A 20,008-nucleotide genomic window follows, 5' to 3' on the forward strand; every position below is an offset into this window, starting at 1 on the left:
TTAGGATTTGGGCTCGGTCGACCGTAAGGTCAAAGAGTTGACTCTGAGGGAGTTCGGTCGACCGGGTGAGAATGAACTGGCATGTCACGGTCGACTAGGCAATGGTCAAATAGTTGTCCCGGTCCTGATTCGGTCGACCGGGTGATATTGTACTTTCAAGTACAATCGACCGAACATGTATTTTTCATACATTTCAATTCTTTTTAAATATGTGATCACCCTTTCCTCAAAACCATATATATATATATATATATATATATATATATATATATATATATATATATATATGTATGTGTAAGTGTCCTAGGGTCATTTTGAGGTATTTTTCGTTTGAGCTTACCTATCATACAATGCAGGTGATGCATATAATTATTACAGCCCAAAAACCTATTTACTATGACAGATCCATAATGAATAAAGAATTTAAGTACAACATTAATAGGATTTTCAGGGCCTTCAACTTCTCCTTGTGTCATCATTTTGACCTGTCAACTATATACCTGCACATATTTTCAAATATGCATCAAATACAACAAGTATTTGTTATTATTAAAATCGGTTGTGACCTATAAGATTAACAAATTCAAATCCAAATTCTGTCCAAACATGAGATAAGTAAGTTTTAATTAAAATGTTAACATTTATTAGGAGAACTATACCGTGAATAGAATTTTTGACGTACATGATAAAACCCACTACATTATTATTGAAAAACTGTAAAAATAACAATATATCTAATGTGAATTACGACGTACAAAAATTATAAAGTCTCCTTGGCCATAACTAATAAGAATACTTTAATATGGTTGAAACCTTCTCATTAAGAGAGAAATCAAAATCTCAATTTATATTTTTCTCATAAGCTTGGCAAGATGCAATAAAGAGAAATGTCCTTTTGCTTCAATAAAATTTTTGAATTAGTTAGAAGTAATATCTCTTAATTTCAAAATTCTCATTCAAGGACCACTTGGAAAATAATAAAAGATAAATTTCAAATTTTCTATATAAATTTTTAAAAAAATTAGAAAAAATGTGACATTTTTATAATTATTTAAAAAATTAAAAATAATAAATAAAATTCATTTTACAAGTAAACAGTGTCAAAAAAATTTATTTTTTACGTGAAATGTTATAAATTTTAAAAAATTAACTAATTTCTTTATAATTATTTTAAAAAATAAAATAATAATAAATAATATAAAATATTTTCAATTAAAGGAGCCCGTAATTTTTTCTTTTTTTTTAATTTCATTTTTATAATTTTTCACAATACTTCCAAACAGCCCTTAAAACTCAGCTTTCGCACAAGGACAGTACCGTCCTGGGCCGTCGCCAAAAACCAGTGCGTGTGTGGGAGAGGGAGAAATCAGAAGAAGGTCCCGTCGAAGAGAACTCAAAGAGAGAGGAGAAGGGAAAAGAAGAGGAAATCGATTATTGGGCAGTGATAGACGGAGGTCTGGGCGTAGATATCCATGGCGGAAGATCTGGTTTTGGACACGGCGATCAGAGATTGGGTGCTCATTCCTCTCTCCGTCGTGATGGTTCTCATCGGAATCCTCCGCCACTTCGTCGCCAAACTCATGCGGTCATCTCATACACCGGATGCGAAGATCGTCAAAGAAGGGTAGGCAGTGCTCAGTCACAAGTAGTTTTATTTTTAAAATAATGTTCTTGTTTTTCTGAATCCAAAAACTGAATTGATACGGGGTTTTAAAACCAATAATTGCTAATTCCCAGATGCTAGCCAACAGGACAGTCAGTTTTCATTGATACGGATGTGGTTTGTGTGTGTGTGTGTGTTGTTGAATTGCAGTCAGGTCGTTGTTAGGGCGCGGAACTTAAGGACTTCTGCGAATTTCATACCTCCTAAGGCATTTCGCGCTCGCCGGGTTTACTTCAGCAATGAGGTTTGCTTGGTTTAAATATTCGTTTTCTGTTCTTTTTTCTTTTCCAATTTCTGTCGAAGGCGACTTTTTGTGGTACATAGCTTGAAGATTTGCTGACTTCGGCATGCTAATATTTACCGTGATAATATTCTTGGACCATTCAAATTATCTTGTATAGCTACCCCAAGTGATTGGTTCAATCTTGTTTGGAATTCTAGCTTGGTTGAAGCTCAATATTTTGGTTGAACCCATTTAGGCTCAGCTTAACATGCTAGCAGATATTGTTCAACCTTGTAAAGTTGTGAAAAGAGAAAAAATCTTGGGATTAAGCACTGGAATTTCTATTGTTTGATGCTATATTTATCTAGAAGCATCCCCTTCGCTGTGCTTCTATGTTGAAATATGCAAAATTTTACGCCAACCCTTTTCCTTAAACCTCCTGTTATTGTTAGTTGCCATCAATAACTGATTTTGACTAACAAAAATGTTGAGTCAGATTGATAGAAGATGGGGGCATATAGAATTCCTGTTCCAACTTTGGAAAGCAGTCAGAGAATTGGGCAAAAAGATGAATTTTCTAGTTTGATTCATTCACTATCAAGTTTGATGCTCTAACTTGCTAATGGAATTAGAATGATAACATTGTTCCTTTTAGTATGATAAGTATGATAGCTGGGAGGCCCTAAAATTTTATGCTATTACAGTTTATATGCAATGATCTCTATTGCAATAGTTGAGAATGAGATATTCAAGTATGAATGGAGACAATTATTATTTTCCTTTAAAAATTCATGACCCCATAAGCTACCTTCCAAACAATCATGGAGAGTTGAGAAAATGAGTGAGGTGGATTTGAGGTTCCTTATTCCAAGCTACCTTCCAAAACCATGGAGAGTTGGTGGAAAAGGCGAAAGGATTCTAAGCAACGTATTTTGTTTCCGGGATATTTGCCTTTGGTGGAAGGGTTCAAAGAACTTGTGAAGAGTTGGTGGAAAAGGATAAAACGATGTCCGTGGAAAGCCACGTGAGTTATGTGGCTTGCACTAAACTTAGGGTTTTGAAAGCTAAAATCAAGAAATGGGGCAAGTAGGACTTTGGAGATTTGCATGTAAGAGGGGGGAATCGTCTTGATGAAATCATTAATTTGGACGGAAAAGAGGGTGTGGAAGGATGTCAATCAGGGAAAAGAGAAGTTTTTTTTTTCCCCTTTTTTTTTAATTTTTAATTTTTAGTTTATTTATTATGTTTTTTTTGGGGGGGGGAGGGGGGTGGTGATGGGGAGAAGGGCTTCTCTAGATTGTGAAGGGATTCCCCTTTACGCAGTTAATTTTCATTTTGCTATTTTGCAAATGACTATTGTTTTTTTTGTCACGGATAAGTAGGAACTTTTGAACTTGAGGCGCCTCCTACACTGTTTGGAAGTAGATTAAAGGTTAACTTGGGGAAAAGTGGGCTTATTCTGATAAGGGGATGGATCAATGTTGAGTGGCTGGCTAATGCTTTGGTGGGAAAAAGTGATAGGTTGTCATTGGACTTATTTGGGCTATTGTTAGGGGCAAAATTCAAGCAAAGAGGGATTTGGGATCTAGTGGTAGGGAGGCTTGAGAAGATTCTAATGAATTTCCAAACACTTACTCCATTGGATCCATTCAAATCCTTTGAGGCCTAACTATTACGATGAAGGCCGTTTAGTAGCAATGATTTCCCTCCAGACGTGATTTTTTCTTTCATGAATCTCCAAATCCATTTCCCCAAGAGGCCCCTATTGAAAATGGGAAGAGATTTGAGGCCTATCTCTCCCTTATGCATAGTTTGTTTAAACTCCTCCATTGTGTCCGCCCATAGAGATCTCCCTTGAATACCTTCCAATCTTCTGGCAATTGAACATGGGTTAGGGAAAAGAGACATGAAATAGACCAGAAGGTTGGAAAAAGTGTTTTCAATGAGCACGAGCCTTCCGCATTGTGACAGGTAATTCCTTTTCAACTCCATGAGTTTCCTTTCAAATATTTCAACAATGGGGTCCCGAAGGCCCTTATCTTTAAATTTAGCTCGCAGAGTGAGGCTTGAGGTATTTAATAGGGAAAGCTCTCAAAGTACAACTCTATAGGCCTGCAAGTAAAGGCCCACAATCACAAGGCCCCACTGGAATAGTTTCACTTTTACCAAAGTTCACTTTAAACCTGAGATTGCTTCAAACCCAAGAAGAATGCATATGGAATTGAGGACTTGACCAAGTCATCCTCACAAAAAATGATAGTGTCATTAGAAAAAAGGAGGTGGGAGACAACCATACTTACCTTGTTCTTTCCAATGCTGATCCCCTTGAGTAGGCCGTCTTTCATTTGTTTTAATAATCATTAGGCTCAACACTTCCATAACCGTGATAAACAAAGAGAGAGGGGGTCCCCTTGTCTCAAACCACAGGATATACAAAGAAAATCCACATAGAAGCTATTAATGAGCATTGAGAATGAGGGGGAAGAAATACAATGATGAATCCAGCTACACCAAGTTTCCTCAAAACCCATTCATCTGAGAATGTACTGCAAAACTTTTGGATTTACATGGTCGACCGCCTTCTCCATGTCCAACTTGCAAATCACAATTCCATTAGCGCCTTTATGATCTGTTTTCTTACTACAAAGGCATGCTGGTGCTTCTCAATGACCTCCAAAGCAGTTTCGAGCCTTGCTGCGAGGTTGTTAGTGAGGAACTTACATAAGCTGCTAACTAGGCTAATAGAGCATAGATCTTTGATGTTGCCTACCCCAATTTCTTAGGAATCAAGGTGAGAAAAGTAGTGTTGATGCTAGTCATGAATTTACTAATTCTATGTGTGATTTTGGTGTAATCTCAAGAGGGGGGGTGAATTGGAGATTTTAAAAATTTCTCGGTCAAGTATGTTCTATTTTCAAAATCACAACCAGTATTACATAAGCCTAGGGTCTTTCTATGCAATCATAAATTTAGCAGATATATGAGAGTTCAAATAATTTAAACAAGTATGACAGTTTCAGTATTTTCTCAAATCATCTACAAACCAGTATTTAAACACAAATGCAGTAATCTCAACAAGTAAATATAAACATGCAAATACATAAATGTGAAGAGTATAGGGAAAAAATGATACTGGGTTTTTACGAGGTTCGTCAAACCCTGCCTATGTCCTCGCCTCAAGACAACTTGCTTGAAGATTCATTATCTAGCTCACTTAACTGGGCGAAGCAAAGCCTTTTACAAATTCTCCTTACAGGGTGAAGTCCCCCTCCTCGGGCAATACCCCACGCCTAGAACACGGTTCACTACTCGAACCGTAGGGATTACAAGATATGAAAAATAAATTTGTGTACAACAAGGTGCTTCTCAAATAAGCTAATGTGTACAATGAAATTCTATAAGTACTCTTATATGATAGGATTTATGCTCAATAGAGATCTAGAGTTTTTCCTCTCTTAAAAATATTTTGAGATAAATGAGAGGAGATGTGAGTATATATGATCTTTGATTCAAAAAGAAAATGTGCAATAGAAGCTTTCAAAGATCTCAAATCCCAAGTGTTTTCTCCTAAAAATGTTGTTCAAAATATTAGTGTAGAAGAAGTTAGGGTTTAGCTCAAAAAATGATTTTTGCAATAAATATTGAATGAACCTTTGAATCTTGCAATGGAGATGCTCAAAGATTCACAAGCTATAAATGGTTTCTCCAAAAATATTTATCAAGAAAATAAGTGGGAGAAACTTAAAATTTACTTTCAAGAAATGATTTTCAAAATAAAAGTTTGAATGAGAGTAAATGCTTTTTTGATGAGAAAATAAATGCCCAAATGAATACCTCTTCAACAATCCTCAAGAGCAATAACTTTGCAAATGAAGGAAGAGAATGATAATCAATGCTCTCTTTCGAAATAAATTTTTCAAAAGAATGAGAGAAAGATAGTAGATGCTTGCTTGTATGAGAGAAAATAAGAGAAGTAATGCTCAAAGATTTTAGAGAGTATTCAAGATAATCAAAGGTTAATAAATGAGCTTTGAGTGGACTATTTATAGAGCTCTTCAAAAAATGACCATTAAGGGACCGATTGGGCATTATTAATTTGTTTAATTTGAATTTAATGACCGTTTTCGACTTGAAAAATTGCCCAACCCGAGAGGTCCGGTCGACTGGTAGTGTCTTCGGTCGACTGGGCCAAGGTGATATTCAAATCACCAAGGTTCGGTTGACTGGGGCTCAAGATTTGGTCTACTGGATCATTAGGCTTGTCGACTGGGTTTCAACAGGTATAAATGCTGTCAGTCGGCTAGAGCTTTAGAAATCTGGCCATGTGGTAAGGTCGTTCGACTGGGCCTTGAATAGGTTTAAATGGGCCGGTTGATTGGGGCTTTATATAATTAAGAATTTTGGTCTCATGCATTAGCCGGTCGACTGGGCCTTAAGAGGCTAGTCAACTGGGCACCTTAAAAAGTTGAATTTAAGCCCTCTTTTGACTTCAAAAAAAGTTTCAACCTTATGTGTATGAGTTTAGAATTTTGAGTAGAAGGTTTTCCATGAAAATTGTGGTTCCGTAAGGTCAGTCTTGGTCTAGTATTGAGCATTCAATCCCATTATGCAAGACATGCATATTACAAACAAATTAAATGCATTACAATAGAAAATAAAATCTTCAATCCTTGCTCTTCATTTTACCATTCAGCAAACCAGGAGATGTAAGCTTTCAGTTCCTCATGGCTTCCATTGTACCTCGACTTTTCGTGCCTCTTCTAAGATAAATTTATGTTCAAACACTAGATGCACAAGTGAGATACTTTGGATTTGTCATAATCAAAACGAGATAGAACTCATAAAGTCAACAATCTCCCCTTTTTTATGATGACAAATACAAGAGCAAAAATGGATCCAACCTGGAAAGGCTCCCCCTAAGAATATGCATAATTTAAAATTTTCTATACATTTCAAGCATATCTAGGAAAGAAGACATTTCAATAGCATGTTGATTGTCATACTGTTTTGTATACAATATTGCCATATCTTTTAAAACAATCATTAGCAAAGGCTTCTTAAAGCTAAGGGATTTTTTTAATGCTTAAAATTGTTTTTTACCTTAACCCTTTTGTTGATGCCAAAAGGGGGAGAAGTAGCTAAGCAAAATTGGGTGATGTAACTGCAAAATTGAGTGAGAAATCTTGGGGGAGAAGTTTGAGCAAAACTCTTTCTAATATATCTTGCTCCTTCCGTCCTTCTGTTATCTACACTTGGTATCTAAACTTCAATGTCAAACTTAAATGCATATTGTTTTGAAATGTCTTATTTCCTATATATGCTTAAAATGTACTGAAAATTTTAAATTATACATATTCTTAGGGGGAGCCTTTTCAGGCTGGACCCATTTTTGCTCTTGTATTTGTCATCATCAAAAAATGGGAGATTGTTGACTTTATGAGTCCTATCCCATTTTGATTATGAAAAATCCAAAGTATCTCACTTATGCATCTAGTGTTTGAATAGAAATTTATCTTAGAAGGCACGAAGAGTTGAGGTACAATGGAAGCCATGAGGAACTAAAAGCTCACATCTCCTGGCTTGCTGAATGGTAAAGTGAAGAGCAAGGATTGAAGACCTGTATTTTTCAGTTGTAATGTACTTAGGCTTCAATTGTGCATGCATATTCATTTGATTTGATGCGAAGCTCTCTACCATGTCCTTAGTTGGACCCTAGGCGCTCTATATTTCATGGAAAATCATTTTACAAATGTGCAAAAATTATTTCAAGTATAAAAATCATTTTTGGAATGAAAAACTCCAAAACAAGAATTTTAAAATCCCCTTCATGTTTTTGCCGTCTCATTGATGAGCATTTTTCTCGATCAATTAGTTCTCATCTTAAAATATGTTCAACATGAAAATTGTGGGATTTTCTCTTGCTTTCTTTTGATACCAAGAACGTCCCATTTGGAGTTTTCTAGAAAAAGTAATGCCCAAAATACTGAAAGGTGTCCGCAGCAGAAAATTCTCTTCATGTTTCTTCCGTCTCATTGATGAGCGATTTTCTTAATCAATCACTTCTTATCTTAAAAAGTGTTCAACATAAAAGTTGTGGGATTTTCTCCTAGTTTTCTATTAATACCAACATCTAATTTGGACTTTTGTAGAAAAAGTTATGCCTAAAATACTGAAGGGTGTTTGCAACCTCTCGAGAAAGGTGTAGAAACGGCCGGAAAACGGCTAGTTTTCAAAATAAATTATATTTTAACACCCCAACGGCCATAAAAAGGCTATATCTCAAATTTGCCTATAAATACCTTGCCCAAACACTTGAACAAGCTAAGAAAATCATTTGGAAAGCCTACTTGCATATTCTTTCATTCTTCTTGTACAATGAAAAATATATCTAAATGCACTCTCAAATGATTTAAAATATGAAGTTCGGTAGAGTGTAGGGATTTCTCTCAAAAATGTTTTGCAAGTAAGAGTGAGTATGGAAATGATTTTTCTCAAATAGACTTTTGAAATATCAAAAGCAAAAAGGCTTCCAAGCAAAATATATGAATGTAAGTATATGCTCTAGCCTTTCTCAAGAAGCTTTTCAAGCAAGTATATATAAATGAATATATGCTCAAAGTTTTCTTGTATAACTCACAAGATTTTCTCCAAAAAGAATTTTCAAAAGAAGAGTAGGAGAAATATTTTCTTCAAGATTGACCTTTGAAAAATCAAATTGCAAGAAGACTTTCAAGCAATATATATGAGTATGAATATAAAAGCTCAAGCCTTTCTTGAATGACCCAAAATATTTTCCCCAAAAGGATTTTCAAAAAGAAAGAGTAGGAGAAAATATGAACTTGATCTTCAAAATGGGTTTCAAATATGAAGAAGAATGAAAGAATATGCAAGTAGGCTTTCCAAATGATTTTCTTAGTTTGTTCAAGTGTTTGGGCAAGGTATTTATAGGCAAATTGGAAATATAGCTGTTTTATGGCCGGTGGGGTGTTAAAATATAATTTATTTGAAAACTAGCCGTTTTCCGGCCGTTTCTACACCTTTCCTGAGAGGTTACAAACACCCTTCAGTATTTCAGGCATAAATTTTTCTACAAAACTCCAAATTGGATGTTCTTGGTATTAATAGAAAGTTAAGAGAAAATCCCATAACTTTTATGTTGAACTTTTTTTAAGATTAGAAGTGATTGATTAAGAAAATCGCTCATCAATGAAACGGAAGAAACATAAAGGGAATTTTCTGCTACGGACACTTTTTAGTATTTTGGGCATTACTTTTTCTGGAAAGCTCCAAATGGGATGTTCTTGGTATCAAAAGAAAGCAAGAGAAAATTCCACAATTTTCATGTTGAACATATTTTAAGATGAGAACTGATTGATCGAGAAAATTGCTCATCAATGAGACGGCAGAAACATGAAGGGGATTGTAAAAATTTTGTTTTGGAGTTTTTCATTCCAAAAATGATATTTGCACTTGAACTAATTTTTGTACATTTGTAAAATGATTTTCCATGAAATATAGAGTGCCTAGGGTCCAACTAAGGTCATGGTAGAGAGCTTCACATCAAATCAAATGGAGAAGCATGCACAATTGAAACCTAAGTACATTACAATTGAAAAATGCAGGTCTTCAAGCTTTGCTCGTCAGTTTTTCATGGAACATGCCAAATGATGTGCTCGAATAAGTGCTTCATGGCTTCCATTTTTCTTCAATCGTTTGTGCTCATAGAAACATAAACCTGTTCAAACACTTAGCGCACAAATGAGATGCTGTGATTTGTCATTATCAAAACAGGATAGGACTCAAAAAGTCATCACTGTGGAATTTTTTTAAAGCACCAATGATATCCTGCTTAGGGAGGTCCCAATTCCTTTGAAAGATGGCCATAGAGAGGCCATCAGGGCCAGAAGCTTTATCCCCATTACAACCCTTGAGAATTTGGATTATTTCCTTTTCCTCAAAAGGCCTTTTGAGCCCCTGAGGCATGAGAGGGCACATGTTTCTGAAAATAATGCCATCCACTTTTATCTCATAGACTGTTTCTTGGTATAAAGGTTTTTACAAAAATTGCAGATGCCCCTTTTAATATCCCCTTCATCAACTAGAATTTCCCCCTCCACTTCAATTCTTGTCAACATGTTGAACCTTCGGTGAGCTTTAGCTGTTCAGTGGAAGAAACTAGGATACTCCTATCCCCTCCTTCAGCCAAAGAGCCCTTGATTTTTTGCCTCCAGGCAATTTCTTCCAAGATAATGACTTCAGCAAGCTCTTTCTTGAGAGTAATTCTTCTGAACCTATTCTCAGCATTATGGCACTTCTAAGCTCATCTTCATCCAGTTCATTGATGCCATTGAGGATCACATTCTTCCTCAAATTAATATTGCCAAAAATATTCCTGTTCCACCATTTCAATTTCTCTTTTTAGCTCTTTCAAGATTCAGGTGAACATGAAGCTGGCCTTCCCTTCAAAATGCAGCTCAAGTCACCATTGCTTGACCTGATTGTCATACCCTTCATACTTGAGCTGCATATTCTCAAAGCATAAAGGGATTGGCGCCCCATTCCTCCTGTGTCAAAAAGGACAGGAAAGTGGTCTAATTGGTCATGGAAGCAATGACTGGGTAACTTTGGGATAGTGTTCTTTCCAGTCTGAATAAATTAAGAATTGTTGACCCTTGCATGAGATGGATTCTTCCTAGTATTTGACCATGCGAGAGGGTTGCCAATGAGGGGAAGGTTGATGAGGGCATAGCCATTAACAAAGTCATGGAACTCCTGGGTGCTAGTTATCTCTGAGATTCGCCCTTTTCTTTCATGTGGGTATAAGGCCAAGTTGAACACTCCCCCAATCACCCAAGGGGGTTTCCCAATTGCCTCTAACCGCAGGGAGCTCACTCTGCAAGAGATGCGTGGAAGAGCCTTCACTTGGACCATAGACCACAGTGAACAGTGAAAATCCAAGTGAAATTGTCCTCCAAATTCTTGAAGAGGCAAGAAGCTGAGAAAGACTTCAAAGAATGGTACATCAGCTCCACCATCATGTCATTCCACATTATGTGGATTCCTCCTGCTTTTCCAGTAGCTCCCAAAGCAATCCACTTGCAGTTCTTGATCCCCATATTCTGCTAACCACACAGCTATTTAAGGCTGCAGCCCCTTAGTTTCCTGAAAACAAAATACATCTCACTTCCAATCTTTGGGAAACAACCTGATTAGGATCCTTGTAGATTTTGAGAGCCCTCACATTCCATGAAATCAATTTCCTCCACATAGGTTCTTTTCAGCGACCTGCCTGCTTTCAGCCTCCACCGGGTCTGAAATTCCTCAAGACCTATCGTAACTCACTGAGCATTCCAGCTTTTTAAGTTCCCTGTTTGCATCCATTCTGCAGCTGTTGCCGTGAGGCTTTTTGCAAATAATTCTACCATCCTCTCCTCTTCTTTTCAATATCTTCAAGTGCAGAAAAGGGGTATTATTTTTGTTGAATATATGCTATCCATGCAAAGGAATAAAACAAATAGTGGGATTTTTTAAGTGAGATCCTTGTGTTGAATATTTGAGTCAAGTCACTGCACTGTTGAAAATAATTTGTTACCATGAAAAGTCATTTGGAAACTAGGGCCTCCACCAAGGTTGCTTCTTTCTTTGGGAGGTAGCTTGGAATAAAATTTTGGTGCTTGATAATTTACAGAAAATGGGTATGAAGCATGTTATTATCTGTGTAAAGGAGAAATTGAGACACTGCACCATCTCCTTATTGACTTTAATTGGACTAAAAACCTGAGGCATTTTGCTTTGAGCGTGATGGGAATTTGCTGGGTCGTGGCAGGTTCTAGTTTTTGTTGAATTGCTCAGAGGAAAAATCTTACAGAATTGATTTATATTTTTTATCTTGTGTGGAGCGAGAGAAGTTGTAGAGTTGACATCCCTTTGAACCCTGTTAAGGATAGCTGGATTGGGATCATTTGAAACCACTTATGCAGAAATGCCTTAGAAAAAGTGCTGAATTTAATAAGTGCTAAATTGAAAAATTGCCAATGGTCATTTTCGTTGCATTTAAAAATAGGACAAAAGGCACTAACCTCCCCTGAGTTTTGCCAAAAAGACACAGACCTCTCTAAAAAAAAATTTGTCTTTTGGCAAAATACAAGGGGAGGTTTGTGTCTTTTTGACAAACCTCAGGGGAGGTCATTGAGATTTTTAGAATCTCAGGAGGAGGTCTTTGGAATTTTCGAAACCTCAAGAGAGGTCATTGTCCTTTTGCTAAACCTTAGGGGAGGTTAGTATCTTTTGCCCTTAAAAATAAGTGCTGATTATAAGTGCTGGTGAATAAGTGGTGTTTCGATAACCACTTTTATTTTAAGTGCAGTATATATATTATTAATATTATTGTAAGTTCTTAGTATTAGTATAATGCATATATTAATAACACATAATAAATAATATATTATTTTTGGTTTATGTTAATTATAATCTTATTAATTAAATTAATATTTTTAATTAGTATTTTCCTAATTAATATAATTCATCATATTTATTTTTTGATTAACAATAATATATTATTAATAATTTATATTTATAATATTATTAGTTTCATATTTTTTAATAATTAAAAATTCACGCTTTGAGAAAATAGGGGCTTTCTCGGGTGTCCTTCCATGGTGAAGTCTCTTCCCCACACTTCAGCAAATATGAAAACAAAGAGAACCTCTCCCCCCCCCCCCCAAAACTCTAATCTGAAAATCAAAAGAAATGCTCTCCCCCTCCCCTCTCTGCAAATGAAACCCCCTCCCTGAACAAACCTCTGAACTTGCCTTCATGTTCAGCCAACTTGTGACAACCCTTACATATCAAACCTTGCAGACAACCATTTGGATGTATTTTGGGGTTCCAATTTAACGGCAGAGCTACCGTGCAGTAATGGTGGAGTGGCGTTGCTGTAGCAAAGAGAGCAAGAGAGGGAGAGCAATGAGTGATCAAGAGAGACAGGTTGAAAGAAGAGAGTAAATTACCGTCTTGCCCATAAATTGCCATAACTTAACAGTCATGCTACTGCCTCTCTACAGTGCCCACTTATAAGTAGGGGGAAAAAAAAAAAGCAATCTGGGAGAGCTTCCCCAAATTCACTTTAAAAAGTGATTGTACGGTACCCACTTTTGCAATAGGCACTTACTATAATTCAAACAAAACACCACTTTTTTATTCAAATGCTTATGTTAAGTGATAAGTGCTATAAGCACTTTTTTTTTTAAATGCTCCAAATGGGGGCTAATATACTGTATTTTTTGTTTAGTGGACGGCTTTTTGCAAATTGTCAAGTTGCTTTTGGCTTTGTTGATATTTCTTTGTAATTTCTTTCTATGTGCTTAGGTGGCATCCCTCGGTGCCGTTAATATAGATTTTTCCCTATTTTTCATGGATTTAGAGAAAGCAAATTATAGGGTCCTTATTAGATATATTAAGGATACTGGTGTGAAGTTAATTGATTGGCATGTTAATATATGTGTGTGAGATAAAGCTTTTAGATAATATATTAAGAGTAGAAATGAAGATTAATTGGGGTTAATGATTGATTGCTAGTGAGAGGGATCATATTTTGTAGTTTCATTAGTTTTGAGGAAGAAATTGACTGGTGGGCTAATGCAAGGTCATAATGCAGAGACATTCTGTTGCTTACATTCCAGGAAAATGCAACCTGGAATGTCTGCAAGCTTTCGTTGCTTACATGCTTGATACAATGTGGCAGGAAAATGGATTACTACATGTTCCAAAGGGGCAGGCTCAGAATGCACAGGCACAAATGTTCTCTGACCCAAACATGGCTATGGATATGATGAAGAAAAACCTTTCAATGATCATACCTCAGGTATAGCAATTTATAATTTTTTACTGAATTTTTACCAATTCAATAGCTTGAATGTCTGACCACTGTTTATTCTGTTGGCTAGACTCTTACTTTTGCATGGGTGAACTTTTTCTTCTCTGGTTTTGTAGCAGGTTTGTTTCTTAACGTTCTACTTAAATTAATCGTGCTGTTTTCTTGCTGTATTCGTGTCTTGCTGCTATTTTTATTCTTCTTTTCTTAATTTTTCCTTGGCTGGTCACAGAGTTTCAGTTATCATATTCGTTTATGCAGTGTATCATGGAGTATTGGCCTTGAATATTTTCTATATAAATTTCTTTGCTATATTATAAGCATCTGAATGTGCCATTTTTTTCCCTTTCCTTCAGCAAAGATACCATTTCCACTCACCCAGAGGTTTAGAGCTATGTTACAAAATGGAATTGACTTGAGTACAGTTGACGTTAGCTATGTCAGTAGTCGATCATGGTACTTGTCTAGCTTTATGAACAAGAAAATGTTTTCCTTATGCTAACAAAATTTACTATTACCCCCTTGGATGCTTTTTTTGGTTGAATGTGACTGATGGTTCATTTTTGCCTTTTTTTTTTCCCTTCCCCCCAGGTACTTCCTCAATCTGTTTGGATTAAGGGGTCTATTCAGTCTCATTCTAGGAGAAGAAAATGGTTGGTATTGTTCTATGAATATGAAGCTACATAATTGAGTAGTGTATCAGTCTGGAATTTTCTAATGAAATATTATATATTATGGGAAATTAGAATTTTCTTCTGTTTTTTCAATGCAGCGACTGATGATACTCAACGTATGATGCAAATGAGTGGATTTGGCATGGATCCCTCGAAGGTACAATTTTTCATTTTCTGCCTATGAATTATTCACGTTTTCAATGTCAACTGTCAAATATTAGTTTGCATTGTTCAAAATGGCATTCCATGTTGTCTATTGCTTCTGCCAGTATCATTGATGGATGAAACTAGAGGTGGATTAGACAAGTCAGAATAATGGAGAGAAGCTTTAGAATCCTAGAGGTTATAGGATAAAGTAGAATTGGGCAAAGTATATGAAATGCAATCCTAGTAATTCTAGAAGGAGCAATGAAGAAACCAATTAACTTGATTATCCAGAAATTCCTAGTAGTATTTTATTTGTATCTGTTATGCAAGTTGAAGGAGAAATCGAAGATGGTTTGGTACATAGAGTTGAAGCAGGTTGAGTAAAATAGAGAGATGCTTCGGACATTTGTGGTTATAGAATACGTTTAAATTTAACAGGATAGATTAATAGGACAGCCATGGAACCATGTTATATGGATAAGAATGTTGGGCAACTAAGAATCAACATATTCAAAAAGTTAGAAATCAGAAATCTAGCAAACAATGAGAAAATGTTTCCGGACTTTTGTTTACAAATTTAGAAAATTGGGAATCAAGGTGACATTTTTTTGTAATTACTTGAAAAATTAGAGATGAAAAATAAAACTATTTCCATAAGTGAACAGTGCCAAAACTTTTTCTTGTTTCATATTTTTTATACAAATGTTAGAAAAATGGAAAATAAGCTGACAGTGTTATAATTTTTTAGAAAACTGGGCTTGGAAAATGAAAATTGTTTCATAACTAAACAAGCCCTTAGCTTTTAGTGTCTATGATATTTATTTTTCCTAGGCCTTGCATTTTTATTCACTGCACCTCTCTATCATATCTTCTTTCTTCTTCCCCTTATCATTATGATACATTTCTTTTTGAGTGCACAGCATATGCTTTCTCAAATAGGATGGTTCTGCTCTACTTTGTTACTCCCAATCCTCTAATGCTTGTTGAGTTTCTCCCTACAAAAGATTGATGTCCTTCCTTGTAATCTTTTTATCTCTGTTAATTGTAGTAGACTCAAATAAATGCAGCCTTCATCTCGAGTTTTTGCGGTTGTATTAAATTAAATTTATTAGTGTTGAGTCTGGTGACTGGGAGGCCCACTTATATTCAACTCTTAATTTAAAGGATGATGATTACAAAAGAATAATTATATGTATTAATAAGAAATTGACAGAAAATATTTAGAATGAATGTTCTCTTAAATTGTTTACTAGTTCAAAGTTGAGTGTAAATATGTTTGGTGGGAATGTAGGTTAAAGTTCTTTTTTATCTTCAATTTATAGCATAAGCATGGTATACCTTTGCTGGGTGTCCTGAGTTCCTTAATTTTTAGACTTATTTGGTGGCCTTTTCCAATGTTTATAACTGAATTTTTTTTTCCTTAATTTTTTTTTTGCAATGTTCTTTTAGGGTTTGAGTGCAGAGAAAGACAGCCTCGACATAGTTCAGCACGAATGGGTCTTACCAAAATTTGAGCAGCGGGCTGAAGCAGTGTTGAGAAAACTCATCAGCTGAGCAGTGCCAACATACACCGACCTTCGCAAGTGACTCTCCTCCAGTCTTGTTTCTTTGTTCATTAAGAGTTTTTTCGTTAGCTATGCAGAGTAGTTGGCAAAGGCCTGAGCGATTGCCCGGTGAAAACCGCCACTGAAGTTGTTGTCAGCCTAATTATGTTGCCCAAATTTATTGTAATTTTGGTGATCATGAAAAATATTCACATTTGGTAGGGTGTAGCTGACTTCTGCCCTCTCAAACTTTGATCTCATGTAGAACTTGCAACTACCATTATTTGCATAGTGTTGCAGACTGCTTTAGCCCTTGGTCTTGATTTTGTTCAAAATACCCTTTTCCCAGAGCACTTGGGCTCTCTCTCTCTCTCTCTCTCTCTCTCTCCACAGATACAAGGAGTAGCAAAAGTACTTATTTGGTACCTTCTAATCAAGTTAATTGTTGTCCAAACAATTTGTGATATGTAATTTCAGCAGGGATTGCCACAAGCACATAAATCCTTGGGAATTACAATGCCAAGGATATCCTTCAAAACAAAGTCCAAAAATTAACATATGCACCAATTGTAGACACGTGCAATGCACGCCCTTCTTGTAGTTGTTCATTAAATAATAAAAATTTATAAAAAATACATTTTAAAAAATAAGGGATAAAAAAAAATGTGAATTGAGGATAGCCATGTGTTTCTTTAATTATTATGCATCCTATTCCATATTGAAGGTTGGTTTCAATATGGTTTAGTAAGATTTTTAAAAATCACGAGGTTAATAGTCCTTCAAGTTTGATAGTTTGGGTCAACTAATACTTGTCAAATTGCAAGTCAAATCAAATTATTGGTTTGTTAAAGTTTTAAAATTGAAATTGAGCTAACCCAAAGTGTTCAAAACTGGTGTTCATTTTAATAAAAAGGAGTATTTATGAATAACTGTTGTTCTATCTAACATTGGGGATTCATTAATCACAAGATGTTTATGTGAGTTCTATAATATTTTAGTAAACTTGAAGTTACCCGACTCGTGTTTATGCGAGTTCTATAATATTTTAGTGAACTTGAAGTTACCCGACTCGTGTTTATGTGAGTTCTACAATATTTTAGTAAACTTGAAGTTACCCGACTCGTGTTTATGTGAGTTCTATAATATTTTAGTGAACCCCGACTCGTGTTTATGTGAGTTCTAAAATATTTTAGTAAACTTAAAGTTACCTGACATCTCGAAATCTTGAGTGGAGTAATTGTTCCTTACAAGCATTTCAATAGGGCTGCAAATGGTACTGGAAATTACTGGTTTCTTGAAGGTTGGCTGTGGTGTACTGCTCAATAACAAAGCCCCACTTCATGACACACCCTTTTACGGTGGACCAAGTAAGTTCCCATTTATGTGCAAAGAAGAAAAGCTAGCTATCCACCAGTCTCAACTAACAGAAAAGCATAGGCCCATGGGGTCTGGTCCTGGGCCAGCCCATGGCCCATGGGCCCCAGGGCATTATCCCTTTGTGATTTGTATGGGGAAGGGGTTCATGGAAAATTGGAAATGCCCTTTTGGAGTTGGGCACTGATAGAACCCCAAGTTTTAAAGGTACCCTCTTGGCTCTGCTCAACTTATGAGTGTCTTCAAGCATGTGTCCCTCTCTCCTTGTATCTAACTTGAATTGGGACACATCATTCAACCAAAAGCAATCCGCATGATAAGGCTCACTATGGGTGTGTGCCACTTGGTGAGCAAAAATTAAAAAGATAAAGTGATGAACATAATTCTAAACCCAGGCTTACCAATTTTTTTAATGGAAAATGGTTTGATTAGTGAGTGAGATGGGTCCAAGTGTTGAATCTTTTGGTACTGTTGAATACTAAAAGAAAAATTCTTGATTAAGCATTATATATATATATATATATATATATATATATATATATATATACACACACACACACATTATATATAATATGTAAGCAACGTTTCCATCATAATATAAACCACTAAAAAAAAATATTTTAAAAATATGTAAAACAAACCGGTTAGGCACCTCTTGAGTTTGACATACTCGGATTCATTCATTTATTCTATTTGCAAGGCTGTCATTCGCTGTCAAGAAAAAAGAAAGACGTGTCATGTTGATCTCAATAGAAACATGTCACAAACTAAAATAAACAAATATATTTAAAATGTTATTATTATCTCAATTCACGCTTCTTAATAAAAGGAAAAGAAAAAATATGATATAAATAGGTTCTTCAATAAGACCAACAGAAAAAAGAAAAGTAACAAAGAAAAAAAAACACTATATTTCTCTTTTCTCTTTTTTTTTTCTTAAATTATTAGGGCTAATTATTCACTTATTGAAAATTGTTTTACTTTTCATTTCTAATTTTCTAAATATATAACTACAAGTGTTACCTTTTTTCTTTTTTTTTTTTGTTTTAATTCTTCTTCAAAATGTGTAAAAAAGGTTTGAAAAATATTTTTTTCACTATTCTCTAAATTTTCTATATACATCTTAAAAATATAAATATCAAAATAAATATTACAACTAATATTGTTTTTTATAAGATACCTTAAAAGACAAAATAATCAAAAGGTATTCACTACATTAGATCTACATATATTCATAGAGAGAGAGAGAGTGAGAGAGAGAGTCTTATATAAATATAAAATAATTTATAATATATACCAAAGAAATAATTTATGATACATTCACCAAACAACATTAAAGTTAGGTAAAAAGTCATACGAGGAATATTTGACATCATAATTCACAAAACATCCCATAAAGGGTAAAAAATAGAAACAATAATGTTGATACCCTCCTCAATGTGGGCCCCACACTCCCATCAAAAGGCTAAACACCGATAGGTCCACCTCATCAACCCCCTAATGATTCACCTTAGGTTGGCAAGCCCCCCATGCCCTCCCCATTAGTCATAAGATCATCTGTCTCCCCAAAGAAAAGAAAAAGAAAGAAGCCAATGCCCACTAGGCAACTGCACTGCACCCACATCATCCATGATGTGCATCCATCCATCCATCCATCCATCCATCCACCAACAGCCACGTGGACACCATTCCCTCCCACCTCATCACGCCACGTGTTGTGCTCCTACTCGGTGCGAAAAGAGACGTTCACAAGACCGTGACACCACACCATCTTTTATCACACACGTACAATCCTATTGGTATCTAATTCACTCAGTCATTGATATTCAAAAATCTGGAGTCTCAATAAAATTTTGGGGCATCCCTCATGTTGTGCTGTCACGGGCCAAACTCAAGCATGGGTAAATTACATATACTATTGTATCTCCGCTCAAATTGTGTTGCGATTTGAATTGTTTCTCACGAGATCAGAACGTTTTTTAACATGTGGAACCCACACGCATATGATTTTGAAGTGTAATTTAAATGAAGAGTCGTGCATTCATGTGAAGTAGAGACTATATGTCTAAAAATTTCTCGTGAATCCTAATGTGTTTGTCTATATGAAAAAAAAAAACTTTAAGATCTACAACTTACCAATCTCATTTCATCGTGTTAGCCCTATCGATTAAACTTGCGTATTTGGATCGTAGAAGTGGAGTCTACATTTTGATATAATCGGATCGTACTTAAAAGAAAAATATGAAAATAAGTTAATGACTCAAAAAGAATGATAAGACATAACTTACTCTGTGTCAATTTTATGTAATAGATGAGCAATAAATGAGAATGAAGTGGCAAGATCAAGGCCGTTGATGTATTTTTTTTCTTTTTTTTTTAATTTTACAGGGGGGCCCAAAGATCATCATGGGGCCCATTGGTGGGGGCATCCTCACCGTCCAAACCCCAAATGAACTTTTTCTTTTTAGGGGGACTATAGAGGGTGCATTGGCATGGGGGGGGGGGGGAGAT

At 35.5% G+C, this 20,008-nt stretch overlaps 1 protein-coding gene across 1 annotated transcript; it reads left to right on the top strand.

Moving 5' to 3' along the window:
* Positions 1-1,244: 1,244 nt before the first annotated feature.
* Positions 1,245-16,458, top strand: LOC131152851 (uncharacterized). The gene is made up of 8 exons (XM_058104756.1): positions 1,245-1,624; positions 1,814-1,907; positions 13,630-13,749; positions 13,832-13,880; positions 14,115-14,214; positions 14,350-14,411; positions 14,531-14,589; positions 16,029-16,458. Exons 1-8 carry the CDS (start codon positions 1,473-1,475, stop codon positions 16,131-16,133), a joined length of 741 nt encoding a protein of 246 aa, XP_057960739.1. The 5' UTR covers positions 1,245-1,472; the 3' UTR covers positions 16,134-16,458.
* Positions 16,459-20,008: the final 3,550 nt, after the last annotated feature.

Source organism: Malania oleifera, chromosome 4 (assembly GCF_029873635.1).
Source record: "Malania oleifera isolate guangnan ecotype guangnan chromosome 4, ASM2987363v1, whole genome shotgun sequence".
In the NCBI taxonomy this organism is placed as follows: domain Eukaryota; kingdom Viridiplantae; phylum Streptophyta; class Magnoliopsida; order Santalales; family Ximeniaceae; genus Malania; species Malania oleifera.

Coding starts and splice junctions, on each gene's coding strand:
- LOC131152851 (XM_058104756.1), top strand. CDS start 1,473: ATGGCGGAAGATCTGGTTTTGGACACGGCGATCAGAGATTGGGTGCTC. Junction 1,625..1,813: donor GCGAAGATCGTCAAAGAAGG/GTAGGCAGTGCT, acceptor GTTGAATTGCAG/TCAGGTCGTTGTTAGGGCGC. Junction 14,590..16,028: donor TTGGCATGGATCCCTCGAAG/GTACAATTTTTC, acceptor ATGTTCTTTTAG/GGTTTGAGTGCAGAGAAAGA.